We start from the raw sequence: 21,251 nt of genomic DNA, 5'->3' as shown, positions 1-21,251 counted from the left end.
ATAAAGGTAAGTGTCATTTATTCTTCATTTAGTAGACTAGTACATGCACAATATATACTGTGCATGTACTACTCTACTATTGTGCATGTATCCTTCTCTTTGTGTGTAGGAAAATGTATATTTCACGTGGTAAAATTTTTTTTTTCATACTTTTGGGTGTCTTGCATGGATTAATTTGATTTCCATTATTTCTTATGGGGAAAATTCATTTGCATACCGATTATTTCGCATACCAATGAGCCCTCTTGCACGGATTAAAATCGGTATGCGGGGGTCCACTGTATTTCTTATGGGAAAAATTAACTCGACTAACGATAATTTCGACTAACAATGAGCTCTCAGGAACGGATTAATATCGTTGGTTGAGGGTCCACTGTATTATGAAATGTATCATATGAACACGTGGGATCGTCCTCTCTCGCTGATAAACAGTGGCACACTGGCTGGGAATGGAGTGTGGGGCTGCTCAGGGCTGTGCATACACGTCTGGTACGAATGACTATTTGCGAGTCAAACGATGATTTGCGAGTCAATGTTTTGATGAAAAAACATTACGAATTTTGATAATTACGACTTCCGATGCTTATGAAAAATGATGGTCTACTGTAATAATAATATTTTTTCTGGGCACTTTAAATTTAAGTCATATACAGTAGAACCTCAAAAATCGAATGTATCACATATCGAACGTTTTGAAAATAAGACCATTTTTTCAAACAAACTGTGTCCCTATTATCGAACGCGCCCCTATTTTCGAACCGCCGGGTACGGGACCTGTCCACTGGCCCGCTCTGTCCGCGTCCCCGCACAGGTACCGTGAGCAGTCTAGCTTTGTTTATGCTTGAGTGAACACTAACCTGCGATCTCATTCACACACTTTACGATTATTTAATTGTGTTTAGTGCTTGTGGGGCTGTGCAATAAGCTGCCATGGGCCCAAAGTAACTTGCTAGTGGTACCCCTGTGGTAAAGAAAGGGAGAAACACCATAGATGTGAAGAAGGAAATAATACAGAAGTATGAGATTGGAGTGAGACTTGTTGAGCTTGCCAGGAGTACAGAGGACTGTGGACAGTTATTTTGTGAGACAGAAACAGATGACTGTGGACAGTTATTTTGTGAGACAGAAACAGACAACTGTGGACAGTTATTTTGTGAGACAGAAACAGACGACTGTGGACAGTTATTTTGTGAGACAGAAACAGACAACTGTGGAGTTATTTTGTGAGACAAACAGACGATTGTGGACAGTTATTTTGTGAGACAGAAACAGACAACTGTGGACAGTTATTTTGTGAGACAGAAACAGACAACTGTGGAGTTATTTTGTGAGACAGAAACAGACGACTGTGGATAGTTATTTTGTGAGACTGGGGTCCAATGACTCTCAAGCTGGTCCTAGTGGCATTAAAATACAGAGAAGGGAAGCAACCCCAGAGAGGGCTTTGATACCGGAAGTCCTCATGGAGAGGGATTCTCCTTCCAAACAATAACCCCACCTCCCTCTCTCCTCCTCCCTATCTTCCAGATGCCATCACCAATCTTCAATAAAGGTAAGTAAAAATGTTATTTTATATTACTATACATAATTAAAGACTATAGCATTTGTTGTGTGTATGTAAAACTGTAATTAATCTCTATAAAATGTATTTTTTTTGTGAATATTTTTGGGTTTCTGGAACGGATTAATTATATTTCCATTATTTCTTATGGGAAATATTGCTTCGAATTTCAGACTTTTCGAATTTAGAACTAGCTCCTGGAATGGATTAAGTTCGAAATTTGAGGTTCCACTGTATTTCATGTAGGTATGGTAGCTACCACACTTGACTTTCTACAATAAGTATTCACCTTTCATACATTAAGAGTACACATATTTTAAGGTAAGTAATGAGTATTTTATTGCTCGGGAACGCTTTAAATGTATATTACGTGTAGGTGTGGTATCCGGGCGAGCTACCATACCTACCCCCTGACTTCCTACAATAAATGCTACTTGCCTTGCACCCTACATTAAGACTACACATATATTAGGTAAGTAATGAGTGTACTACATGTGTATTTTACTTTTTTATTGTTTTTTAATGCCTACTTCTGTTGCTAACTTAATACATGTTAGTGTAACCTTGTTATCTAGCATTTATATGCATTTATAAGTGGAAAAACAGGCATTCTGCTTTATGGCAGTAGCCTGGAATGTAACCTGCCATATATGTGGGGGCCCTACGATATTTGAAATTGTGATCTTTTAATTGAAAAAAAAATGGAGAATGATGTTCTGACTGGAGAAAGGAAGCATAATGATACAACTGACTTCATCAAAATTTTACATTTCAGAGGTCAACTTCGCCCTCCCCGTAAGGACCAGAAGGTACCAGGAACAAACTATGGGATGTTTAATGATCTCGGTGTGTATGGTGTGCCAAAACTAGTCAGAGAGAAAAAGCGCTTTGATGCAGTTCATGTGATGAGAGAACTGGAAAGGTAAGACACATGTGAGTGGGGGGTTCAAGTAATCATCACAAAGCAAACTATCAATAATGAAAAATTATCACTTTATGGAATGTTCCTAGCATACTTAATGAAAGTGATCAGATCATCTGCCATATGTCTTACCATTATTTGACTAACACTTTACTCATCTCAAAGGCCAACCCAGGTGCTGTATATAGCTCTTCATTTGTTGTATCATTTCTGTAAGTGTGCAAATTGAATTTCACACTATTGTGAACATTATAATATGAAGAGTGGAATCAAGTGGGTAAAAACTCTGGATCCATTGATTGCGAAGTTAACACGTGATCACTCTGCTACAGGCATTAAGAACATACCATCAGTAACTTACTGAGCTAACCAGGCTGTGAAATGGTCTAGATTTTGACTGATTTAGGTTTGTCTCTTTAAGGGAGGTTCCTTGATGCTGGTGAGGGGGCTCTTGAGCTAAGGAATTTGACCTGTAACCCCCCCCCCCATTCCTTGGCTTAAATCTTGAGTGCCTGTCATTTCTCCAGGTGCTGCATGACCCTTATGGGTTTAAAATTCCTTCCACGAATGTAGTAGTAGTAGTAGTAGTCTAGTGTACTAGTAGTAGTATAGTGTAGTAATAGTAATAGTGTCAGCATAGTTGCTGATCCCTGTATTCCCTGTATTATATAGCATAGCATATTAGTATCCTCCATGTGCTTTAGACACGAGATCCCTCGTAGGCCTTTGGCTTGGTGTGACGTCATGGGCATACACATGGGCAGTGATCCCTTTGTCCCGCTCTCACTCAGCGGCAGACCGTCTAGGCGTAAACAGGCTAGGTAACTGTGGCTCCATCTCCCATCTCAGTCTGACAATATATCTACGATCCTACAAGTGTGTCTACTTTCAACCTGTGATATCTCCATTCAAGAACCCTTACGATAAATGGTGACAGCGGTGAGCCTGTAATTCTGACGATTACAGCGATTTCTGGAGATAAAATTGTCGACCAGCAAGACGGCCATTTCGTGTTACCAGTAGGCCTACCGAGGTTCACCCCATCCAGCTACCTCAAGCCAGCTACTCTACCAGCTTCTACATTATTCACTGGTCAGTCTCTTTGTATTAGTGTTAACTGCTTTTTGCATTACTCCCGAGGGGTTGACCCGAGTTTGCAAAATAAGCCAGCTTCCAGTCTGTGGTGGGGGAGTCAGTACACCCGAGCCCAGTCCAGCCTAGCCTACTCCATCCAATTATTTTGTCTGCCAAGCCAGCTTCCACCCCTGCTGTGCTCATCGTGTGAAGTTATCAAGCTATTCTGTGTGAAGGGTTAAGATAAGCCAGCTAGCAACTAACCCAGGTGTCTTACCCCAGTACTCAGGCAAGCCACGTGACTAGTCTTCATCGCTTGTGATTCAAGTTCCAAGCATTCTGAGTGCTCCTTCTCATCCTTGTGGTGTTGTAGTATTTCGTGGGTTTCTCCTAAGCCAGCCGGCTTAGAATTATCTTCGCGGCAGTGTGGGTTTTCTCAGTGAGGCTTACGACGTTCAACCCATAAGCCCAGCCACTCACGATCACGTGTGTCGCACCATTGCCGGTCTCAGACGCCTCGCTCAGCCATTACCCACAAACCCAACTACAGTCGGCCATTACAACTCACCTACCTCATCAGTGTTTTGGTGCTCTGCTAAGGGTTGTAGCACCATATTTTAAGGACCACATAGGGGGTCAAGAGCTAGAGAGTGGCGCGCCATCTTTAAAAGCCTCCTGTGTGTTGTCTCTCGCCGATTTAAGCGCAATTCTACGATCATCTGTGCAGAGGACAGCAGCAAGACGATATAAACAATCCATCAATCTCATTTTTTCAAGTGTTACAGCTATAATATTTTTTTTTAGAGACATTTGCGAGTGTTGAGACATTTCTTTTGTGTTCCCAGTGAATTTTTCTCTTAGTGACATTCAGTGACTCTTGATCAGACTCAGTGTTTATCATGTACTGATTCTATTAATTTCTTTTAATCTCCTTAATTCAGTGTTAATTTTCGTGTATTATTTTATATCTGTTGTGTTGTGTTTCTTTTTATACACACTTGAAGTAAGTACTTAGTGTTTCCTTTGTTGTGTGTGCAACATATGAGCAGTATAGAACTTGTGTTTAAACTTCAGAATTCCAGTGTATTAACTCAGTAAATTTTTCACCTCATATTCTGCATCACAACTCAGTGTTGTCTGTTATTTTTTTTTCTTCCCAGCATTTGTGTAATTTTATTTTTGTTCCCTGTGTGTTGAACATTCTTGTGTTCATATTCCTTTATTCAGCCAGTGTTTAATTTGTCTTATTTCCACAGACAATAGTGCCATTTTTAAAGCTCCAGCAAGAAATCTGTTTACAAAATTTTTTAAAACATCAAGTTTCATTGCAAGAAAATTCTAGTACTGAGTTTATGTTGATGTTTTGTGCTCTGCATCACTGTAAGTGTTGTATTTCTTTTTGTTGTGTGTTTTAGCACCTATTATTTTTTTTCATATTTTATTGAACAAATTCACTCTTAGTGCAATTTTTAAGTTCACCTTTTAAAGTAAATTGTTCTTTTGCTTGTTAAGTATTGTTTAAGTGCAGTTAAGAGTTAAAGTGTTCATTCCTTGATATATTTCTTTTCTTGTGTGTTATAATTTTTATTATTGCACATTGACTCATTTTGCAATAATTCTTGTGAAAATATTGTGTTGCTATTAAAGTTTTTCTTGCAGAAAATTTTATGCAGTGTTGTGCAATACAGTTTATTACAGTGCAGTTTCTTATGCTCTGTTCTGTCCATAGTATTTTATTCTGTCTGTCATTTTAATTTTTATTTCAGTGAATTGTGTGTTTGTTTCAATTTTTGCACAAGTTTATTGAGTCCATTTTATCATTTTATTGTGTATTTCCTTGTTGCATTGAAAGTAAAGACAACTCACTGTGCCATTTATTCAATTTAAAGTAAAAGTTGAGCATATTAGATTTGAGCAAGTACAAGTTCTCTTGATTTTCAGTGTTTGTTAAGTTGCATATTTTTTTTTCTTGTGTGAGTTCTTTGCTTACTGTGTAACTTGTCAATTTTTAATTACTTATGCAGAATAGTTAAGCATTTTCTTCCATTTAAGTTCACTGTGTTGTGTGTTCCTCAGTTATCATTTTCTTTGTTCTCTAAATTCTAGTTTTTACATTTTGGCAAACATGTCTCAAGTTTTCTCTAGCGATGCCTCAGCACTTGCTGCTAGTACAACCATTAATGTGTCAGCCCAAAATTCGAGTAACTCCGTATCAAACGATAGACATACTCAGACTTCTGGCCTGCGTAACTTCACTCGTGATCCGTATGATGCTATGCCATTATTCAATGGTGACCCAGACAACCTTGAAGGTTGGTTTACTGCAGTTAGAGCCAGAGCTGACGCTTCAGTTGATGGTCCCCCTTCTGAGAGTCTTTTAATAAGTATCGGAAAGGAGAGTCTAGCCCGTTCTTCAGCTGCCTCAAATGTATTTAAATTAATTCGTATGAAGGACTTCCAAGATCTGACCAGGTGGCAAGATTATGAACAGTTAATTCGCAATTATCTTGAACCAGTGCGAGAAACCGATCCGTTCGTTGTTCTCAAAGAATTAGTTTGCACAGCCCCGAGACCAGAAGAGTCATTAGAGGAGTTTGCTCTCCGTCTCAATAACCTAATGTCCTCATTTGTTAAAGCAGGCCGAAATTCAAGATATCTTAACGATAGTGATAAACCAGCCCTTGATGGGTTTGCCAGATTAGCTGCCTTTGGAGTCGTTAAACAACTAATGCCACCGACATCTAAGTATGTGTACAATTCAAGTCCGCTAGATGCTAATATGGGACCGCTTAAAGCTCTAATCCATGTACGAAATTTGTGTCCCGAGGGATCCTTCCCTTATCGTAGGTCTATGCCAAACACCTTGTCCAGTCCTGTACCTCCTTTAGTTTGTGCTACTACCAAACCTCCCAACCGCAATCACTCACGCTCATCATCCAAAGCAAGTGTTAAGAGCTATCATTCCCGTAACACCCATAGTACGTACAGTAACCACAGTCAAATAATTTGCTACAATTGTGGTTTCCGTGGCCATATCGCTAGTAATTGTTATGCCAGTTACCCTAAGAAGCGTCGTACTGATGATGAGTACCAGTCAGATCTTCCCTACTGTACTCATCATAGAATTCATGGACATGATACATCTGAGTGCAATGCGCTCTACAATATGCGGTACTCTAGATCTTTCCATGGCCGTTCCAACCGCAGAGCCAGGAGAGGAAACAGACGTCGTGGTTCACAGTCTAATCAGAACCAGGCTCATTCTTCCAATTCGGGGGAATTAGAGCGCCCCAGTCAAACCGCCCAATGGTGACGGTAAGTGATAATGAGTACGCTATCCCCGTTCACAATTCCTTTGAAGCCTTAAGCAGTCTCGAGAATGACAATCCTGCTGATGATGTGGCTTCACACGTCTCTGACGTAGAGGAATTTGGGGATGAAGTAGAAGATGCTTTCTCCGATGATAACTCAACTTCCTGTTTGCATATGAGTTCTAATGCAACGATTGGTCCATTAGTACAAGCTTCTGTCCATAATGCGCCCGTTCATGTGTTCATGGACTCTGGTGCGCAAGTTAATATCATTAGGTCTAGCTTGTTTAAAGAGAAGCGGTTACGACGTATCCTCCTCGTTGAACCAACTACTGTAACCTTCCTTGGTGGAGTAGCTGGTTCTCTTCTGCGAGTCCGAGGTCAGACTTCACTCACCTTTACTATCCAAGGCAGAGACTTTACTGCTGCTTTTCTTGTTGTCGACCAGATTGCTTTCCCTGGTGACCTTCTTCTGGGATTTGCTTCCATGCGAGACTTACGCATTGTGCTCGACCCGTACCGATGGCATGCCCAAATAGATGACTTAATCGTTCCATTCTGGGGTTACCAGCTTGGATCAGAAATCTGTCATACTGCTGCAGAGTATGATGTACGCATTAAGTCCTTACAAGCCAATGCAATTTCCAGTAGCGTACCCAAGCGGTCAGGCACTGGTAATTCTGTCACTCCCATTAGTGTTCCACCTATACCTTCAGACTTGCAGGATAGTGTTCCGTTGCCTCAAGTGTCCGAGGACACTCAGACTGCCTTGAGTGCACAGCCTATCCCTGCAATGACTGCTAGTTCGAGTAGTAGTTTCTCCACAGGGGATGCCTTGTCAGAAAACGATTACTTGGAACTAGTAATGCCATCTCTTGTTGATGTCACATGCCGTTTGCAGAAAGACGTCTCTGTTGCGGCTAGTGCTCTCACTAGAGTGTCTGTTGTTGTTCCTAATGTTCCAGATGGTGATACCGTCCTAGTTGACAGTGATTCCTGCAAGGTCAAAGGTTTATTTGTTGAACCTTCCTTACACATTGTAAGAGACAGTAAGATCCATTTACTCCTTGCTAACACTTTGGGTCACAGTGTTCGTCTCAGAGCAAATACCAACCTCGTTGACCTAGTTCACTATCCTTACCCTGTTCAAGTACAGGATGACGTGTCACCTGACCAGTGGGTCGGTGCTATTTCTACCGGGGAGACCTCATCCACTTCTCCGGATCAATCTGTTTCACCAGTTGAGGAGAAAGACTTAGCTCCTACTGACTTCCCAGACGAAGTCAAGCGTTTGTTGACTCTGTTGAACAAACGTCGTAAAGCTATTGCCTTACCAGGTGAGAAGATGGGTATAACGAACTTATTGTCCCATCGTATTCCACTTGAACCTGGTACTAGACCTATTTACATACCTGCGTACAGAATGCCTCATTCACAAGTTGCTGTCGCAGAGGAACTGATCAATCAAATGCTCAATGATGGAGTTATTGCACATAGCAATTCACCCTGGAATGCGCCCTTGATCCTAGTGCCTAAGAAGGATGGCACTTGGCGCCCGGTGATTGACTTTAGGAAGTTAAACGCGAAAACCATTCCAGATCGTTTCCCACTTCCTGTACTAGGTGACCTTTTACGCAATATCGGAGATAACAAAGTCTTCTCGACCCTAGACTTGTTACAAGGGTTTTGGCAAGTCCCTCTTCACGAGGACAGCCAAGAGTTAACAGCTTTCTCCACTCCCACAGGTCATTATCATTTCCTCCGTATGGCGTTTGGATTACGATCGTCTCCTATCACGTTCTCTAGACTCATGACCAATATCTTTAGAGGTCTGATAGGTAAAGCACTTATGGTGTACTTAGACGACGTAATCGTCATGTCCGAAGACGTGGACACACATCTGAAAAGACTTGATACAGTACTTGGAAAGCTTGAAGAAGCAAATTTAAAGATCAAACTGTCTAAATGCCAATTTTTCAGATCAGAAATTAAGTTTCTTGGTCACGTAGTCACTCCTAGAGGGGTTACGACTGACCAAAGTAAAGTAACAGCAGTATTAAATTTTCCAACTCCCAAAACCGCTGATGCCGTAAGATCCTTTGTGGGCTTAGCAGGTTTTTATAGATCTTTCATTGCTAATTTTTCTTCCATAGCTGCTCCTCTAACTGAGTTGCTTAAGAAAGATGCTCCTTTTAGTTGGACCTTCCGTCAAGAAACAGCATTCCAAACTCTAAAAGAAAAGCTAACATCTGCTCCCATTTTGAAATTCCCAGATTTTTCTAAGCCCTTCTATCTGACAACTGATGCTAGTTCCATTGGCATAGGTGCCGTACTAGCTCAGAAGACTGATAGCAAGTACAACGCAGTTGCATTTGCTAGCCGAGTCCTTACGAAGGCTGAACGTAATTATACAGTAACGGAGCAAGAAGCCTTAGCAATAGTGTGGTCTTTAAAGCACTTCCGAGACATCATTTACCAGTACCCTGTTCATGTCTTGACAGATCATGCGCCACTGATACCTTTATTCCAGAACAAACAGCCTACTGGAAGGTTAGCCAGATGGTCCTTGACTATCCAAGAGTTCAATCCCACTTTTGAACATTTACCTGGCAAGTCAAATGTAGTCGCAGATGCTTTATCGCGACACGTTAGTGTAGTTACTGCAGATCCTCCATTTACTGTCGAGGATGTCAAAAATGCCCAAAGAACCGATCCCTTGTGTTCTGGTGTGATTCGATTCCTGCTCCAGGAAGATCTTATTCTTACTGTGAAGCCACCAGTACCCATTAGTGACTTTGTAACGAGCCAAGAATTACTGTATCGAATAGTCGAGTTGAGTACTCCTAGCAGACGAGTTAGTAATTCCACAGTCACTAGTGATTGTAGTTGTATCTTTTGTAGATACTCGTTCAGATCTCTCTCAGTCAAGGCATGTGTTAGCCATTGCAGAGGAATTCGATCCTCCCAGAGATGATAACCATTCTGCATACGTAAACCTTACCCTCGCAGAATTGGGTTTAAGTGTAAACAGCCTGCATAATTAGATGTCCGAGATGAATGAATTTGTCAACTGTGTGTTTTATTATTAGCTGATCAGTTTGTCAGAAATTTTCGTGTTCACGTTCCCTCCGTATTCTGAGAATTAACAGTCTAGATTTGCGTGCACCGAATCTGCCTTTCTGTTAAACACTTCTTTGTATATAATTATTCTTCCTCAGAATCCGTAGAGTGCATGAATACAGATCGATCGATCAATTCCATCCATATTGTATAATGAATTGTTCTTATAGTTTGTAATGCATTATGTTAACACCCTCTATGTAATGTCCATTATGATACCATCCATTAGTTCTAAGATATATATGAATTTGTTATTGTATAGAATCAGCCCAGATCCGCCTGCCTGTTCAGCCTATAGATAGTAGTGTATGTCGGGACGACATACGTAACATGACCGAGCTGTCAGCATAGTTGCTGATCCCTGTATTCCCTGTATTATATAGCATAGCATATTAGTATCCTCCATGTGCTTTAGACACGAGATCCCTCGTAGGCCTTTGGCTTGGTGTGACGTCATGGGCATACACATGGGCAGTGATCCCTTTGTCCCGCTCTCACTCAGCGGCAGACCGTCTAGGCGTAAACAGGCTAGGTAACTGTGGCTCCATCTCCCATCTCAGTCTGACAATATATCTACCATCCTACAAGTGTGTCTACTTTCAACCTGTGATATCTCCATTCAAGAACCCTTACGATAATAGTAGTATAGCGCATCAGTATAGTGTAGTAGTAGTATAGTGTAGTAGTAGTATAGTGTAGTAGTAGTAGTGGTAGTACAGTGGACCCTTAACCAGCGATGGCATCGATTAACGATAAATCTGACTAGCGATACATTTAAACGCAAAAATTTTGCCTCAACTAGTGCTTAAAAACCCGACCAGCGCTATTCGTTCCGTACCATACGCGTCCACTTTGGCCTGAGCGCACCTCACTTGTCCCTTGGGTGTCAGTGTTTACAAGCCAGCCAGCCACCGCGGTCGCTTCCAAACATACAACAACTGGAACATTTCATATTATCACAGCCTTTGTAGTGATTGCACCTGCAAAATAAGTCACCATGGGCCCCAAGAAAGCTTCTAGTGCCAACTCTACAGCAAAAAGGGTGAGAATTACTATGGAGATGAAGAAAGAGATCATTGCTAAGTATGAAAGTGGAGTGTGTGTCTCTGAGCTGGTCAGGTTGTATAATAAACCCCAATCAACCATCGCTACTGTTGTGGGTAAGAAAACAGCAATCAAGGAAGCTGGTCTTGCCAAAGGTGCAGCTGCTGCTGCACCAGAGTCAGCTGTTGTTGTTGCTGCACCACCATCAGCTGTATTACTCGAAGATGTGGAGAGAGTGTTGTTGGTGTGGCTTAACGTGAAACAATTACTGAGAAACGATTAACCCCGGAGGGTTAGCCACCCAGGATAACCCAAGAAAGTCAGTGCATCATCGAGGACTGTCTAACTTATTTCCATTGGGGGTCCTTAATCTTGTCCCCCAGGATGCGACCCACAACAGTTGACTAACACCCAGGTGAACAGGAAAAAATGCCTGGAACTAGTGCTCATATTGGTGAGGTTAGTGGGGAGGATGTGGAAGAGTTGGTGGAGGAGGACAATGAAGAACAAACCACTGATGAGCTGCTAGATCATCTTCAACAGTAAGAGGCCACACCTGAGGAAACTGCTTCGGAGGAGGGGAGAGAGAAATTGAAGAAGTTGCCTACTTCAAAGATTAAGGAAATGTGTGCAATGTGGCTTAAAGTGCAAACCTTTTTTGATGAAAATCACCCTCACACAGCTATTGCAAGCCGTGCTGGTGACTATTACACTGACAATGTTGTGAAACACTTTAGGATAAAGGAACGAGAGGTACAGGCCTCTATGGACAGATATGTTGTGCGACAGAAGTCCAGTGACTCTGAAGCTGGTCCTAGTGGCATTAAAAGAACAAGGGAAGTAACCCCAGAAAAAGACTTGCTGCCTCAAGTGCTAATGGAAGGGGATTCCCCTTCTAAACACTAACAAGATCAACGGTCTCCCCTCCTCCCATCCCATCAATCATCACCAGATCTTCAATAAAGGTAAGTGTCATGTAACTGTGCATGTCTTTTTCAGTTTGTGTGTATTAAAATTAATATTTCATGTGTTAAAATTTTTTTTTTTTCAATACTTTGGGGTGTCTTGCACGGATTAATTTGATTTCCATTATTTCTTATGGGGAAAATTAACTTGACTAACGATTATTTTGATTAACGATGAGCTCTCAGGAACGGATTAATATCACTGGTTGAGGGTCCACTGTATTTCATTCCAGAGGTCTGTTCGGGTGCCATTATAGACCGAATTTGTTCCCATAAAGAATATTGTGAATTAGATTAGTCCGTTTCAGACCCCCAAAAATACACGTACAAAAGCACTTACAAAAATACACTTACATAATTGGTCGAGTTGGGAGCTGATCGTAAGGCGGGGGTCCACTGTATTAGGGGAAAACATTTAGTGTGTTAAAAAAATTGTACTGTACCTAATTTCCAGATTCACCGCAGACATGGGAGGATATCCATTTCTTTATGCTGATACTTTTATGACACGGAAGGAATTTGAGGAGATGTTTGATTTGACAGCATATGAGCAAGTGCGGCATAAATACAATGCTGAACGTGCCTTCCCACATCTCTATGACAAGGTTAGTTTTTTTAAACTAATAAAAAAGAATGTATACCTCATCAGTAAAGAACAAGTAGTATCTGTATATGCATTACCTATATATTTTTAAATTGATTATTTCTCCAAAAATTTACCTGTGATATTAAATGGCCGTGGTGCCCTGTGGCCTGGTGGCAAAAGCTCTTGTTTCACATGACGAGGGTTTGGGTTCGATTCCCGGCAAAGGGGTGGAAACATTGGACGTGTTTCCGTACACCAGTTGTCTATGTTCATCCATCAGTAAAATGGGTACCTGGGTGTTAGCTGACTGGTGTGGGTCACATCCTGGGACAAAACTGATCTAATATTCCTGAAATGCTCTGCATAACATGTGGCATTCTATATAGTAGTACAGTGGAACCTCTACTTACGAGTTTAATCCATTCTATGACATTGCTCGCATCTGGATCTGCTCGTTTGTAGTCAGTTTTCCTCATTTAAATTAATTGAAATGGAATTAATTTGTTCCACTGGAATTCCAGGCATGACAAAATACTTCAATAATTTCCCTAATATCAACTCTGCAGCTTATTTATCTATCACAAGTCATCTAATATGACATAATAAACAATGTTAATAACATAGAAATGTGATATATACATAAAATTAATAAAATACACGTCATTACATATGTGGCTAGTGGTGGTGGCAGCTGCCATTGTTGTTGTTGGGGTTTATAGGGCCACCACAGCGGCCATTCCTGCTCCTGACTGCATGTGTAGAGAACCTAGGATAACCCAAAAAAAGTCAGACAGAGTGACTTATAATTGCTACACTCTTAATGCTACATTTAATTGCTTCATTTTTAATGCTACACTTTGTCACTGACTCCTTCTGCTTTAGTATTGTACATATCGTAAAAGTGGTACTTTGGTACTGCCTGGCCAAGTCCTTAATCCTCCACCTAGTTTCTTTATCTATGATATCCTGCTTTAATTCCATGGAAATCATCCTCTTTTTCTTGTCAGTGCTGTCCTTTGCACTTGCTTTCTAAGGACCCATGGTTAGAAACAAGAAATTTCGCAAAATAACTGCATGAAACGTAAGGAAAACACGAGAATTCCCTCCACCGCGAGTGGAGTGGACTGAGCATTGTTTTGATACACACTGCCATCTCGTGGTGGCATTTGGAAACTCACTTATAGTATAGGTTACAACAAGGTCTGCCACTGCTGTTTCATGTTGTCTGCCACTGCTGCTTCATGTTGTCTGCCACTGCTGCCTCATGATGTCTGCCACTGCTGCTTCATGTCGTCTGCCACTGCTACCTCATGATGTCTCCTCCTGCTTTTGCTAGTGTGTTGAAGAGCTTTCCAATATGTGAAGGTTGAGGGGCAGTGCCAATCGGACAGGTATTGGATGGTGATGCCATTTGTTTACTCTTGAACATCGCCAAAGAATTGAACATTTCTGCTACTTTGAGCTCAATTACAAGGTACTTTTCATCGTGAAACCAATCAAAATCATATCTATTTCTGCAGTATATTTTCCGTTCTATCAAATGAGACAAAAAAAGTGAGAATACAACCATAAAATCCATACAAAAATATACTGCTAAGGGGAGGCTAATGGCTGAGACATGAACTCCGTAATTTATGGTCTGATTTCTTTCATTTTTGGTGTACGTTAAGAAGAATCTTTGCATCATACATTGCCCAAGTTTCAATAAGATAGTCCAATAAACAACCGAGATCCAGTTCCCTAGATCAAGAGCAAGAGCCCCTCACCAGCGTCAAGGAACCTCCCTTGAGGCCCGCTTGCATCTGGAAATTTCACTCGTGTCTGGAAGCAAAAAATCGACTGAGCGACTGCTCGTATCTGGACAAACTCGCACATGGATGCACTCGAAAGTAGAGGTTCCACTGTATGTCACTGATGTCAGCAGGCCTGTATACCATGTACATGTACTTGTAGTAAATGAAGATATTATTTTTATTATTAAATGTTAACCTGTTTTATTGCAGATCAAACCAGAGATAGATGTTGTGAAAGTTGGAAAACAATACATGGACCCATTGTAGACTTTGTCTCTCATATTTTAACATCCTTGAATAGACGAATAATGTAAGTGATTCAGATCTCTCGTTTTTATTTTTTTACATGGAAACTATAGTACTAGTTATATCCCAAGTATGTATCAATATTTATACATTACTGTATTTGTTTTAGAATATAATAATGTGCTATTGTGCTAAAATACAGATTCAAGTTTGTTCAGTACACTACATACATTTTTTGTAATAATCATATCATTAACATTTATAACAAATTACTTTGATGCCCCCTGATCGTTATTTTGCTTTCTGTTTGGTTTAACTGCTAGCACTCAATGTTAATTTCATATTTGTAATTTTCAAATGCTAAATTATCATTACTTTTAATATGAAATCAACTCATTTTTTAGAAACTGAGTAATTTAGGTATAGTAAGATATAGTGTGGAACCTCTACTTACGAGTGCATCCACGTGCAAGTTTTTCCAGATATGAGCAGTCGCTCGGTCAATTTTTTGCTTCCAGACGCGAGCGAAATTTCCAGATGTGAGTGGGCCTCAAGGGAGGTTCCTTGACACTGGTAAGGGGCTTTTTCTCTTGATCTAGGGAATTGGATCTCAGTTGTTTGTTGGACTGTCTTATTGAAACTTGGGAAATGTATGATGGAAAGATGCTTCTTAACCCTTTGACTGTCGAAGGGCCCAATCCTGAAGTGTCTCCTGGTGTCGCAAAATATTCGAAAAAAAAAAAAAATATTTTTTCTTATGAAAATGTTAAGATTATTTTTCTGATTGTTTTAGTCCCCCAAAAAAAAATTTCCCATCAGTACTTACCGAGATATAGAGGCATGAAGTTTGCAGAAAATGAGCCGCGTATGGCAACAGCGGCGACTGCCGCTCACCCGGTAAACTTTAGTTTACTTGTATTTGAAGGTTTGTTGTTTTTTTCACTATTTTATTTTTTCACATAACTTATGTGGCCTGTGAGACCAAAGTAAGGTGCAATGTACATATATACACTCGTTGTATACAACACAATAAGCACACAAACATAATTATCAATATATTGTTTACAAAACTTGTTTACAAAAACAAACAATACAAAAAATTGTTTATTACTATTGTTCTATAATATATATACCAATATACAGTCACTGAACATACTCCTAGAAGTTCTGCAGCTTGTGGAACTCTGTGAAACATGGTGTCATACACAGCACTCTCACACATAAAACATGTTGTGATACACAGTGGTGTTTTACACTCTCACACATAAAACATGGTGTCATACACAGTGGTGTTTTACACTCTCACACATAAAACATGGTGTCATACACAGTGGTGTTTTTACACTAAAACATGGTGTCTACACAGTGGTGTTTTACATCGTACAAAAAACATGGTGTCATACACAGTGGTGTTTTACACTCTCACACATAAAACATGGTGTCATACACAATGGTGTTTTACACTCTCACACATAAAATGGTGTCAGTGGTGTTTTACACTCTCACACATAAAACATGGTGTGTGGTGTTTTACACTCTTAAAACATGGTGTTACACAATGGTGTTTTAACTCTCACACATAAAATCAGTTGTGTTTTTTTTGAATTTTTTTTTATGTGCAAAGACAAAACACCTCGTCTGAGCAGCTTTCTTCACAGTATTAGCAGGCAGTTTGTGTTATGTAGTTATCCTAGGTAAATGGTCGTGTGTCATCATTCCTTCCTAATTTCCTTCATTCCTTTCCTACCTGGAGGCTACCTGGAGGGCATTCCACCTCTCTTCCTACATTCCTTCATCTGTCCTTCATTACTTTTTTTTCCTTCCTTTCATCTAGTCCTTCCTTCATTCCTGCCTTCCCTTCTTGCTTCTGGTTTCTATAATATATATACACATATATAGTCACTAGATACTTTCATAAAACTCCTATTATCACCCTTCAGCAAGCTTGTCTTGTGTGCGAGTGTGTGGCTTATAATTGTTTTGAGTCAGGAGTCGGCAGCTGTCAAAATGACATATTGTCTCATTAGTCACTCCCCCTACCGCCTGTCAAAACAATGGGGTCGGATGCTGCTTCCCCCTCCATTCTATCTAATTATCTTTCTCCCTCATTCTATCTCTTTCAATCTGTCTCTCTTTCTCTCTCTCTGTCTATCTCTGTCTCACAGGTACACATAAATACAACTATACATAGTGTAAATTACCTAGGATAACCCCAAAAATCCAGACAAAGTGCTATACTCTGCTTGAAGATGTGAGTAAACGTGATGATGACACAGTCTTGTGGCTCTCTCTGAGACAGAGCTAGACGGATAGACAGGGAGTTTGGCAGACAGACAAATAGACAGACAGACAAATGTTTGTTCGTCGTCATCTCCTCCTCCTCCTCCTCCTCCTCCTCCTTCTCCTCCTCCTGCTTCCCTTTCTCCTCCTCCTCCCCCTCCTTCTCCTCCTCCTCCTCCTCCCCCTCCTCCTCCTTCTTCTCCTTCTCCTCCTCCTCCTCCTCCTCCTCCTCCTCCTCCTCCTCCTCCTCTCCTCCTCCTCCTCCTCCTCCTCCTCCTCCTCCTCCTCCTCTCCTCCTCCTCCTCCTCCTCCTCCTCCTCCTCCTCCTCCTCCTCCTCCTCCTCTCTCCTCCTCCTCCTCCTCCTCCTCCTCCTCCTCCTCCTCCTCCCTCCTCCTCCTCCTCTCCTCCTCCTCCTCCTCTTCCTCCTCCTCCTCCTCCTCCTCCTCCTCCTCCTCCTCCTCCTCCTGGCTCTTGACAGATGGACAGCTGCCCCCCTCCCTCCACCCTCGTTTACGCTCATCAAAGGTCAGCTCTTATCAGATGTTATCTCCCCTTATCTTGTCACTGTCATGGGGTGAACTGTTTTCATGCCTCAAGGGAACATATTATTACATATTATTATTATTATTAGGTTTCTTCTTCTTCTTCTTCTTCTTCTTCTTTCTTCTTCTTCTTCTTCTTCTTCTTCTTCTTCTTCTTCTTCCTTCTTCTTCTTCTTCTTCTTCTTCTTTCTTCTTTCTTTCTTCTTCTTTCTTCTTTCTTCTTCTTCTTCTTCTTCTTCTTCTTCTTCTTCTTCTTCTTCTTCTTCTTCTTCTTCTTCTTCTTCTTCTTCTTCCTTCTTCCTTCCTTCCTTCCTCCTTCCTTCCTCCTCCCTCCCTCCTCCTTCCTCCCTCCCTCCCTTCCCTTCCTTCCTTCCTCCTCCTCCTCCTCCTCCCTCCTCCTCCTTCCTCCTCCACCTCCTCCTTCCCCTTCCTTCCTTCCTCCTTCCTTCCTCCTCCTTCTTCTTCCTCCTCCTCCTCTTCCTCCTCCTCTTCTTCCTCCTCCTCTTCTCCTCCTTCCTTCCTTCCTCCTCTTCCTCCTCCTTCCTCCTCCTCCTCCTCCTCCTCCTCCTCCTCCTCCTCCTCCTCCACCACCTCCTCCATTGCTTTTGGCCTCAAACTCCTCGAAATCATGAAATTGATCTTCATTGACACTTCCATCTGTGTTAGAGCATCACTTGGGAAGAGAAGAGTCCCAGATTTGCAGGGAAGTCACATATTTCTTACTGCTAGACATGCTGAAAAAGGACGACTGAAATGGTATTCCCACAATGCACCACTGGCTCTGATTTTTTTTTATATGGTGCACACTGACCATGGAGACCCATTCTCTCACATGTGGGCCTACCAGCTTTCTCCTGCTTGATTTGAAGCCGCTAGAATTTATGCATATAGATACGTCAAACACGGTATCTCCTATGACGTACATATACGACCGCGACAGTCAAAGGGTTAACGTACACCAAAAATGAAAGAAATCGGACTATAAATAACGGAGTTCACTTCTCAGCCATTAGCCTCCCCTTAGTGATATAATTTTGCATGGTTTTTATGGTTGTATTCTCATTTTTTTGGTCTCATTTGGTAGAATGGAAGATATACTACAGAAATAGATACGATTTTGATTGGTTTCACAAAGAAAAGTACCTTAAAATTGAGCTCAAAGTAGCAGAAATGTTCGATTCTTAGGTGATGTTCAAGAGTAAACAAATGACGTCACCGCCCAATACTTGTCTGATTGGCACTGCCCCTCAACCTTCATGTATTGGAAAGCTCTTCAACACACTAGCAAAAGTCAGAGCAGACATCATGAGACAGCAGTGGCAGACATCATGAAGCAACAGTGGGAGACATCATGAGGTAGCAGTGGCAGACAACATGAAGCAGCAGTGGCAGACAACATGAAGTAGCAGTGGCAGACAACATGAGGTAGCAGTGGCAGACAACATGAAGCAGCAGTGGCAAAGTGTAGCATTAAGAGTGTAGCAATTAAGCATTGCATAAGAGTGTAGCACTTATGAGTCACTCTGTCTGACTTTTTTTGCTTATCTAGGTTCTCTAGTCAGGAGCAGGAATGGCTACTGTGGTTGCCCTCTAAACCCCAACAACAACAATGGCCGCTGTCACCACCTACTAGCCACTTCACGAATAATGACATGTAGTATTTTATTCATTCTAGTGTACATATCATGTTTTTATGTTATTAATATTTATTATGTCATATTACATGAATTGTGATAGATAAATAAGCCGTAGAGTTGTTATTAGGGGAATTATTGAAGTATTTTTTCGTGCCTGGAATTCCACTGGGCAAGATTAATTCCATTTCAACTTAATTTAAATGAGGAAAATTGACAATGCAGATGAGCAAATGCAGATCGAGCAAGGTCATGGAACAAGAATTAAACTCATCAGTAGAGGTTCCACTGTATTGTTAATTTTTGTTTTCTTCAAAATTAAATTAGAATGCATTAGGTGTCAAAACTCAGTTGCCTTAATTATAAATATTTTAGTATATCCTGTTATGGATTTTATAATTGATTTTAAGAGACTGAAACTTGAGTATTGTGCCAATCTAAATGATAATATTTTTTATCATTTTGTTTATGATATCTAAGGGAGATGCTATTAGGTCTCTTTATTATCGATTGAGACTATGGGGCTGACTATTTCTTCAGTGCTGATTGATCACATCATAGCCACTGCATTTGAGGTCTACAATATTTATCACCTCTGTATTCAGTGAAGAAGTCTGCAGAGCAGGTGAAACATTTTGACAATAAAGATACCCAACTACTACACGTTTTACTCGTCGATATTATACAGTGGACCCCCAGTTAACGATTTTAATCCGTGCAAGAGGGGTAATTGTTATGCGAAATAATCGCTATGTGAATGAATTTTCCCCATAAGAAATAATGGAAATCAAATTAATCCGTGCAAGACACCCAAAAGTATGAAAAAAAAATTTTACCACATGAAATATACATTTTCCCACACACAAAGAGAAGGATACATGCACAATAGTAGAGTAGTACATGCACAGTATATATTGTGCATGTACTAGTCTTCTAAATGAAGAATAAATGACACTTACCTTTATTGAAGATGCAGCAATGACTGATGAGACACGGTGTCCTGGGAGTGCCTTTTCCTCCTGAGTACTGTAGGTCCTGTTTGGCATTTTCTTCCAGAACAGGCCTTATCACACTGTGTATGCCACTACGATTCTTAAATCTCTCAAACCAACCTTTGCTGGCTTTAAATTCACCAATGATGAGCACTAGTTCCAGGCATTTTCCCTGTTCACCTGGGTGTTAGTCGACTTGTGTGGGAGGTTGCATCCTGGGAGACAAGATTAAGGACCCCAATGGAAATAAGTTAGACAGTCTTCGATGACACTGACTTTTTTGGGTTATCCTGGGTGGCAAATCCTCTGGGGTTAATTGTTTCTTGGTATTCTCAATAAGCCACACCAACAACGGTGCTACAGCAGCAGCAGCAGCTGACAGTGCAGCAGCAGCAGCTGACAGTGCAGCAGCAGCAGCAGCTGTACCACCAATAGTAGCGATGGTTGATTGGGGTTTATTATACAACCTGGCCAGCTCGGAGACATGCACTCCACTTTCATACTTATCAATGATCTTTTTCTTCATCTCTATTGTAATTCTCACCCTTATTGCTGTAGGATTGGCATAGAAGCTTTCTTGGGGCCATGGTCACTTATTTTCCAGAAAAAGCACCGAAAACACTGTAATAATACTGAAATATTCGATTGTATGCTTGGATGTTACGCGGAGGCTGGCTGGTAAACAATGCCACAGGCGGAACATGTGGTAGCGTCTCGGACGAAAATCGGTAAGCGGGTTTTTAAGCGGTATGTGAGGCAAAATTTTTGCAATTAAAGTAAGCGGTATGCGAAATAATCGCTATGTGATGCCATCGTTATGCGGGGGTCCACTGTATATCATTATCGTAACAAGGTGTACATCAGTCACTGCAGGATCTGAGAAAGGTTCTCTATCTTGCAATAATCTCAGGCCCCTGAACATCAGTGCACTCAGAGATTAATGCAGAGTGTGGCATAAGTTTATAATGCAGTAAAGTACAGTGGACCCCTGAGTTTCGTGATTAATCCGTTCCAGAGAGCCCGCCGAAGGTCGAAATTCATGAAACTTGAAACCATTTTCCCCATAAGAAATAATGGAAATAAAATTAATCCGTTCCAGACACCCAAAAATGTTAAAATAATTTTTTTTTTTTCAAATTAAATAAAGATTTACATAATGAAAACAATCAGAAATCAAGTA

General features: G+C 40.9%; 1 protein-coding gene across 2 annotated transcripts in view; it reads left to right on the top strand.

The window, feature by feature from the left end:
- Window positions 1-19,737, top strand: part of LOC128686091 (delta(24)-sterol reductase) — a gene marked incomplete at its 5' end in the record, with an annotated part of 74,373 nt that extends 54,636 nt beyond the window's left edge. For both annotated transcript variants that reach the window (XM_070081064.1, XM_070081063.1), the window contains 4 exon segments: window positions 2,337-2,483; window positions 12,452-12,602; window positions 14,587-14,686; window positions 19,560-19,737. In XM_070081064.1, coding sequence (XP_069937165.1) covers window positions 2,337-2,483; window positions 12,452-12,602; window positions 14,587-14,643 — 355 coding nt within the window.
- Window positions 19,738-21,251: the final 1,514 nt, after the last annotated feature.

This window comes from Cherax quadricarinatus, unplaced genomic scaffold, assembly GCF_038502225.1.
Source record: "Cherax quadricarinatus isolate ZL_2023a unplaced genomic scaffold, ASM3850222v1 Contig1596, whole genome shotgun sequence".
NCBI lineage: Eukaryota > Metazoa > Arthropoda > Malacostraca > Decapoda > Parastacidae > Cherax > Cherax quadricarinatus.
Note: the sequence above shows the minus strand (reverse complement) of the source record. Positions and strands in the feature narration are given on the sequence as shown.